Source organism: Mus caroli, chromosome 5, assembly GCF_900094665.2.
Source record: "Mus caroli chromosome 5, CAROLI_EIJ_v1.1, whole genome shotgun sequence".
NCBI lineage: Eukaryota > Metazoa > Chordata > Mammalia > Rodentia > Muridae > Mus > Mus caroli.
Window position 1 is genome coordinate 1,858,165 of NC_034574.1, and position 9,340 is coordinate 1,867,504.

General features: G+C 44.8%; 1 protein-coding gene across 8 annotated transcripts in view; it reads right to left on the reverse strand.

Moving 5' to 3' along the window:
• Cdk14 (cyclin dependent kinase 14) overlaps positions 1-9,340 on the reverse strand; it is a 574,714-nt gene that overhangs the window by 144,464 nt on the left and 420,910 nt on the right. For 7 of the 8 annotated variants that reach the window (XM_021162869.2, XM_029477257.1, XM_029477253.1 and 4 more), the window contains one exon: positions 1,291-1,354. In XM_021162869.2, the coding sequence (XP_021018528.1) occupies positions 1,291-1,354 (64 nt within the window). Of the gene's footprint in view, positions 1-486; positions 555-1,290; positions 1,355-9,340 lie in introns of those variants that run through there. The other variant, XM_029477258.1, reaches the window with a different exon arrangement.

Sequence of the window (9,340 nt, forward strand, 5' to 3'; positions counted from 1 at the left end):
GCCATCTGGTAATCTCTGGGGCCTGTGCAGAATACACTTGGCGGGGGTCCAGGAACCAAGATGTCTGTTGTTGATGCTCAGGCAAAGTGCTCCCTCTCCGCTCAGACCCCTTTCCACTGGCCGGAAAGTGGCCGGATGTCAGGGGCCTGTGCAGAATACACTCGGCGGGGTCCCGGAACCAAGATGTCTGCTGTCTGCTGCTGATGCACAGGCAAAGCGTTCCTGGGCTGGTCGGATCCCTAACCACTGGGCAGAAAAGTGGCCAGCTGTCTGGGGCCCGAAAAGGGGGCTGCCTTAGAAGCTCTGTGGCTCCCTCCCCCCCCCATTCCAGAAGCTTTTAGCTTCTGTATTCCGTACTCTCACCTGTGCAGAATACACTCGGCGGGGTCCCGGAACCAAGATATCTGCTGCCGATGCTCAGGCAAAGCACTCCCTCTCTACTCAGACCCCTTTCCACTGGCCGGAAGGTGGCTGGAAGTCTGGGGCCTGTGCAGAATACACCCGGTGGGGTCCCGGAACAAAGATGTCTGCTGCGGATGCTCAGGCAAAGCGTTCTCCAGCCAGTCGGATCCCTAACCTCTGTGCAGAATACACTTGGCGGGGTCCTGGAACCAGGATGTCTGCTGCCAATGCTCAGGCTAGGTGCTCCCTCTCCGCTCAGACCCCTTTCCACTCTGCCTTTCTTTCTTTAATTAGGATTAGGACTACAGGTCCCATCATGCCCAGTGTCTTTCATGGATGCCAAGAATTTGAACACAGGTCCTTATGCTAATGCAGCAAATGCTTTACCATTGCTTTGCCATCTCTCCAGATAATTTTTTCTTTTATAAGCAGGGAGGCATGTCTAACTGATAATGAAATTATTAGGGAACACAAGCTCATCTAGACCAGTGGTTCTCAACCTTCTTAATGATGTGACTTTTTAATAATGTCCCTCATATTGTGGTGACCCACAACTATAAAATTATTTTCATTGCTACTTCCTGGCTGTAATTTTGCTACTGTTATGAATTTTAATGTAAATATTTTTGGAGCTTGAGGTTTGCTAAAGGTGGTCTCGACCCACAGGTTGAGAACCACTGATCTTGGGAAATCAAACATAGTTCATGAGGTGAAATTCTCTCATGGTAGAGGGGCAGTGAACTTTTTCTAATTTTAATGAATTGTGCAAACACAAGGACAACTCCATTATTGGGATGTTTCAAGATGCATGTTGCTTGAACATGGCCATTTATATAGTAGCCTTTTACGTACAGGAAGTGCTTAGCATTTACAGTTAATAAAACATACCTGGCTTAAAATGTGGTAAAGAGTGAACTCCAGGCCACGTGTCCTCATTCGGTGTTCCAAGAACCTAGGAAAGAACAGGAAATTGTGAAAACAGACATTTTTTCCAAAGCACTCAGAATTCTCAAGTGCAGAAAATAGTACACTGCATGGTATGAATGTCTGAATGTCTCTCCATTACCATCAGTCATGGTTTTCATTTCAATAAAAGCAAAGCCAGTTAAAGAGCCATCCAAGGCGAATCCCCATGCTCTAACAAATGTAGTTGAATGGGGCGAGTCAGGCCTGCTGTACTGTGTCAAGCTCACTACGTCCGTGAAGAGTCACAGTGCAAAGTCCTCTTCATGGAACCTGCAATGCATGCTGGTGCCCCTCACGACTCTCCTGGGTGCTTGTCCCTCCCTACACTGCCACTGTGTATCGCTCCAGTTGAGGGAGTGCTGTCATTTGCTGTCATTGCTTCCCCTAATGTCCTCTGTCTCAGTATGTTCCAAAACTCAAGAGTCACAGTCTGACATTCACATTCTTTCAGGATCCTTCAATTTAACCACTGTGATTTATACTTTCCTCTTGTCAAAATAGTTTCTCTCTCTCTCTCTCTCTCTCTCTCTCTCTCTCTCTCTCTCTCTCTCTCTCTCTCTTCTATTTTAATTTCCACTTCTTTCCCATCTACATTTGTTCTTGCAAAGGGAACTGAAGGATATAGTTCGGGCACCCACATTGAACTCGAGCAAGCCTTCACTTTTCTTAACTATCACAGTGAAGCTTGACACTTCAGATCCAATGTGTGGAGTTGAAAAGTTAAGAGTCTTGAAGGCAAACTCCCTGGGTTTATATCCTTGCTCCTCTACTTTCTTGCCATGTCAAGGCGGATGAGAAGGAGCCTCAGAGGGCATCACCTTTCTCATTATAAATCAGAGAGCAATGACAGCACCTGTGTCGTCTATGTGGAGAACAGTCCATGGCTGTCAATAAAGAAATAATATTAGCGAAGTACCCACAGAAAACCGGATTGCCTCAGGGATGCAGTGGGCTTGGAGACTACAGGCTTTTTTACTGTAGCTCCCATCCTAGGGTATATTCAGAGAAAGATGCTGCCATTCAAATGATCCTGGGCAAGCATAGGTGGTCACCAAGTTAGAAGAGTGGGAGACAAGGCTGGAAAACTATGAAGAAGGTAGAGGGGTGGGAACAGGAGGATCAAGTAAGACATACAGTTTTCTATCTGAGGATTCGCAGGCATTACTAGGTAGAAGGCAATACGGAGCTATGGTTACTGGTCCAGGGATTTACTGGTGACAGGTTCCAGGGCTGTGCTGCCAAGGGTTGCAGATAGTGAGTGTTTTATTCACATTCCTGTTCTGTTGAGTAGGTACCAAATACATGGACTCATGTAGTCACTTCAATGTTAAGTCAGCACACAAGATGATAAAGTTCTTCTTTGAAATTACAATTGGTTGATTTTTGAAAACATTAATAAATACTAGCATAGACTCTGTCTTAGTTACTTTTCAATTGCTGTGATAAGACACGGAGATAAAGGAACTTTTAGAAGAAAGGGCTTATCTGGAGCTTATCAGAGGGTAGGACTCTGTTATCCTCATGATGAGGAACACAGCAGCAGGCAGGAAGGCACAATGTTGGCACAGCAGCTGAGACCTTCCATTTTTATCCATAAGCACAAGGCCGAGGGAGCTACCTCTGAGTGATATGGGCTTCTGAAACCCCCAAGACCACCCTCAATACACACCTCCTCCAACAAGGGCTCACCTCCTAATTCTTCCCAAAACATTCCACATACTTAGGACCAAGCATTCAAGCATATGAGGCCATGGGAACCATTCTCATTCAAACTGCCACAGAGCTACATAAAGGTTACGTAATTGATGGGCCATGTGGAGAGAGGGAAGGAGATACACAAGGGGGGCCAGAGAGAAGAAAGAGGAAGAGCACTGTATAAAGAATCCTGATAACAATGTCTCTTCAAAAGGCACTTTGAAAGTTTTTAGGCACCACACACACAACACACCCACAGATACACCCAGCCAAATACACAGACACAGACAAAGACACAGATACACACACACACACACACACACACACACACACACACACACACACTGGTTGAATTTGGTATGAATGACAAAGGACTCCAGCAATACTAACAACTGAGGAGAGGCACCTTCAGCTAAACTGCAACATAGGCGCAGTCTGTGCACCACATATACGTCTCGACATTCTATGAACAAAGTACAGTCAGAGTAAGTTTTGCTGCAAAATGACAACTGTCCTGGTGGTCCAGTCAATGTTCCCATAATGCCTGTATCAACACATCCTTTTCCTAGGCATGGTCCACATCCTTATAAGTGCTCTGTTTCATGGAGATTAGTAAACATTATGGCTGTCACATGAAAATTAACAGGAAAGACAAACCACACAAGACTGTTATTTAATGTCAAACTTGGCAATCGGGTCCTGGGCTCCATTTCTTTTCGAGACATTCTTGGAGCCTTTGCTCAGGAAATGCAAAGTGGGCAGAATGTTCACAAAGGAAAAGAAGAATTAAAAATTAATTTTGCTTCCAGTAAAAGCCTTTTCAGAGGGTAAGAGGCAGGGTGGGTTGAATGGATGACAGGCAAGGACAGGCATCGAGGCACTATGGAAAGTGTATGAGCTTGTCTCTGGGCCAGGCTTTTACTTTCATGAACTAATAAGTTCCAATGCCAAGACATTTCTGTTAGAAAGCAGAGGAATACTGGCCAAAAGTCAAAAACGATGTTTTATGAATAAAATATCAAAAAGAAAATAGAATCTGTACTATCAGAATCAAGCGTCCTAACCTATGTAAGTGATGATAGCTGAAAAGTCTTTTGAAAAGATTTCATTTCTCTTTTGAAGTTAATATAATGATATCATTTCCCCCTTCCCTTCCTTTGCTTCAAACCTTCTCTCATACCTCCCCTTGCTCTCTTTCAAAGTCATATTCTTTTCATTAGTTGTTGTTACATACATATGTGTGTATATGTTCTTAAATACATAAGCGCATCTTGCTCCGTCTATATGTTACTATGCATGTTTTAAAAGTAAACCTCTAGAACCACAACAGTGACCAGCATGTCACAATAACCCTAGTAGTGCAGGAGTGGCACACATACCTTGGTGGTAACCAACAGCTCTCTAACTGGACTTAATGCCCACTCAACCAGAAAATCATCCCTGGTACTGGGAAACCTAGACTACTACCCAGGGCTAGTAAAGTCAAGGATCCTTAAGGGTGAATCTGCAACCGCCATGTTACTTAATCAGCAAAATCCCTAGCTACATCCTAAATCCTTGCCTTATATCCACAGATAACTGTGGTGTGTTTTCACCTGTCATCATGAAAACTTCTCTTTGCAACACACAGATCACTAGAAAAAACTACAGTCAATCAAAATTTAAAGTTGTGGCGCCCAGTCCCAACTGATACATCTGAAATACAACTCTGGCACGTAAGGCCTGACTAGGGATCAGTGCAGAAGACGAAATGGAAATACTGTAAGAGCCAGAGGACCAGGGAGTTTGCTGTGAGACTAATGTCAGAAGCTACACTCAAAGTCTCACCAACATGACCATCCAAATATGAGCTGAACAAGAAAAACAATAATAGACATCCTAAAGTAGATGGCAGAAAGTCCAGGAGGCCTCAACCCTACAGAAAGAACTACAGGGAACTAAGGAATGCTGAGAATGGAAGAAGTAGTTCTCTCCAGGGAAAGGCACACCAGTTGGTTACACAGTACTAAGTGGTCAGTCCTGAGAGGTCTTTTACCCATCCGTTTGTGCAGCTTCTCCTTGAATCTGCCCAAGGAGCCTTGTACCTTCCAGCTTCCCACAGCAGATGAAAGGCTGGGGACTCCTTAGGAGACACCCCTGGCCTAGTGAGGAAGGTAAAAAGAGGAAGAATTAGTTTTCTTCAGCATGACAAAGGGTCTCTTACAGGGCACTGGGGTGGGTGTCAGGGAGGACTAGGAGCACAAGAGGATGCTATGCTTGGCTCTCTTGTGGGGAGAAAAATTCAGTGCAGTGTAAGTTAATGAGACAGGAGTACTGAGTATGGAGGCAGAGCTAATAGCAGGTTTTGGAGCACCAGCAGACAATTGTATGAGCATTTTATTTCTCAAAAGCGCTGGGCTGCCCTGCAGTGCTTTCTCTTGGTGGTTCATTCCCTACACATCTGACTTCTGATTTGGCCAGCTGATCTCCCACCCCCACTGTTAGGTTCAGCTCATGGGCCACCTTTGCCTGAGAGCATCTCTGGACAACCAAATTCAAGTCACGCAGTCTTGTGGCTGCACGAGTACCTCTTTGTAGACTTCTCTTAATGATGACTTGCTTCCCCATTGGACTTCAAGCCTCAGAGCAGAGACCATGATGCTTACCCTTCAGTTCTTAGTGCTCCCAATATGCCTGGTACTGTATACAGAGTCAGAGAATGTTGATTAACTGACTGGATGGATAGATAGATGGATGGTGTGTCTGGATGGTATAATGAAGTTCTGACTGCAGGCTAGCCTCAGACTGAGGAGGATAGCATCTGAAAATGAATCAGAAAAGGCTGCATTTATCTGTTGCAGTGCTATAGTGCACTTTGAGAATTGAAATAGTCTCTCAAGGCAGAGTGCAGAGCCAGTTCCTCAGCTATTATAACAAACACTTGGCCAAATGGTGGGGTAAATGAATAAATTAATAGGGAGATATATGCCAGCCACTATTTAAAAAGAGATATGGTATATATCAGAGAGCAATCGATAGTAAAACACAACACTGGTTTTTGAAGCCAGTTATAACTATGCATATAGTGAGTCATGATGCAAAAATGCTTATCTAGCTGGTTAAAAGCCAATTCCTATTCTAACAAGAAGCTAAGAGCATAAATCAAGAATGCAAGAGATAAAAGAAGTTTATACAGGAGGGCAATGGGTTTAGCTTTGAGCCTGTTCAATGCTAGGAGTGCCTTCAGGTCAAGAGAGAGGTTGGGTTCAGCACAATGGAATCAGATATGGGTCGTGGGGAAGAATTTCAGATGGGAAGAAATACTTGAAACTCCTTGGCATATATGTGGTAATTGAAAGCAAATGTCAAATACAAGCTACAAAATGGCCTCACTCTCCTATGTTCCCACATGTGCCAGAACTGTGTGTCTGGGATTCACTGGAGAGTTTGGCATCAGTTAAGACAAATAAGAAATGAACCCATCTTTATCAGTGAGGTCTGTGCTTCTGATGTTGATGACTTACAGGCAATAATTGTAGATTTGCTTTTTTTGAGATAGGCCCGGACACTACAGCACCAATCTGGCACCTCTGCTGTCAGGGATGAGAAGCTCTGTAGAAATATCTGTTTTACAATAAGAGAAGAAAATAACTGGAGCTCAAAGTTCAAGAATTAGCGTTTCCTTGCAACATTTGTTCCCCCAAATGATAAACAATTACAAGAACGCTCATGGTTTTGCAGCCTTGGGGTTGCATGAGCCTTGGATCTATTAACGTGGAGCTCAGGGCCTCCTCCATCAAGGACAGCAGGGCTTCAGGAGAATAAGGACTGCTGGAGTCTTCTTGAGCTTGAGAGGTCCTACAAGTCTCTAACAGAAGCTCCAGCACAGGGTGCTTCTGGCCTATGGGGTGTGTATAAAACTGGCTCACACAGGCAGGAACTCATGGAGGGAGACAAATGCTGGGTACTTGCTTCATGTTTCCAGGCTTTATGTGAATGATCATAGTGGAGCTGATAACTGTAAGCTGTGAACATACTCCACATAGTGGGAATTATAGACTGATGACTGTAAGGTAGTGTAGCAGTGAACACACACCGCATAGTGGGACTTATAGACTGATGACTCGTGTAGCTGTGAACCTAAACAAATAGAAAACTGAATAACTCATTTTCATCTGAATCTTAAAACATCTCTAAAATAATACTGCTTTGTTGGTCCCACTGGCTCCTCAATGGGAAGTCCTGACTCAGAAAAACTATAGGGCCATCCTACACCTCACTCTGGGCAAGATGGTGAAGACTGAAAAGCCACAGAAAGCCGATCCTTTAAAACGCTTGTCTGGACAGTGTTTTCTCTGTCTAGGATAATGATCTCGTGGAGATTCAGAACACCTCATGCTGCTTAGAACTGCACTCGGGGGATGCTGTGGATGGAGAAGATGAAAGATGAGAAGAAAGGCTCGGGAATCTGCTGGCCTCCAGGAGTGTGGTGAGAAGAAAAATCCCGAGAGCGCACGCATGTGTGTGTGTGCGTGTGCGTGTGCGTGTGTGTAGAAAGATAGTTACAAGGTGGGCTAAGCTATGAAGGAGAAAAATGCAAGTAGCACAAAGCCAAAGTTGGCCTGGGACAGAAAAAAGTACTGAATGTAAATTTCTGATGGACGTCTCTGAAAATGTAGACTACATGCTTAAGTCAAATAGCTACTCTTATGGTCTGAATTTGGAACTCCCTACAGCCTCAGTCTCCAGCTGGTGGTGCTATAGTGTCAGGTTGTGGAAACCTTGGGAGCCTGGCATTTAGCTGTAACCTAGATCTCTGCGTCCTAGTAAGCCACCAAGGTGCGATGAGCACGTCTTCTCACACTTCCTCCCCTAAGGATGATACTGTTCCTGCTGCCATGCCTTCTCAACTACCTCTACAACACCCAGCTGTGGGGGCAGGTGCCCTAACTGTTCGATTGGGTCAATAAAGATGGCAGAAGCCAATTGCTGGAAAAAGATATAGAGGTGGGTTTTCCAGCTCCCAGGAAGAGGAGGAGGAGACAAGATATGAGAAAGGGCTTTTGGGCCAGGCTGTGAAGGGAGAAGTCAGACACCATGTAGGTCTGGAAGCCATTAGAACCTGTGGTGGCCTCCTCCACCAGACGAATTCTAATGTAGCTGATGAGTTTAGGACAATAGTTATCTGGCTGATTTTAAAATATTAAGATTCGTGTTTTCCCCGAGATGATTCAGATGGGCAAGAGAGAAGGCGTGGCCGTGGGGTGGTCATTGGCAGTCGTTGGAGCCAGCCGAGGGGGTGGATGGTTGGTGTAGAGCAATCCAGTGTTTATGGGAAACGTGTTAGCTAGCCCGTGGTCGCTGAGTACACAGCTGGCAGGTGGCTGCTGTTCCCACAGCCTACCTGGAGCAAGCATGTTTTTAAAAATTACATGCAACAGCGAGCCAACATAAATCTTTCTTTCCTTAAGTTACTCCGACAGGTATTTTAGTCAGAGTGATAAAAGAATCTAAGAGAACCATTTTCTATTTACCTAAGTTCTTAAGCAGTCATAAGAATGTCTATTTAAAAACTCAGGTTAACAACAACAATGTCTGTTTACACTGGAGTGGGTGAAGTGGAAACAGCTCTCACTCTTTATTAGATAGATTTCCACCTCTTTAACTTTGAATCACACACAGTACATCCTAACACCTGAATTATGCCTTCTCACTTATTCCTGTTGGCTTTTATTTTCAACTTGGCAGACTCTACAATCACCTTGAGACAAGTTTCTTAGCATGTCCGTGAGGCAATGCCTTATCAAGAGGTTATGTGAGGTGGGAAGACCCGCTATAAATAGGTGGGAAGGCACCACTCTCTGGGCTGGAGTTGTGGTTGCATCAGAAGAAGAAAGCTGAGTACCAGAAACCATAGCTGTCGACTGTGGATGCAGTGTGACCAGCCACCTTAAGCTCAGGATGCTTAATAATCTCTTTCCAAAGGTGTTTAAGTCAGGTATTTGTCAGAACAACAAAACAAGTAATTACTACGCTGCCTGTAGTGGTTTGAAGCACAGGGCTTCCATAGGCTCATAGGTTTGAAAGCTTGGTCCTCTGTTGATGGACTGTTTGAGAAAGACGTGGCCTTGATGGAGAAGGTGTGTGTCACTACAGGAGCCCTGTCACTGCAGGAGCCCTTAGTAAGCCCACCTCAAACCCAGTCTGTCTGTCTCTTCCTCTTCCTCCTCCTCTTCCTCCTCCTCCTCTTCCTCCTCCTCTTCCTCTTCCTCCTCTCCTCCCCCTCCCCTCATCTCTC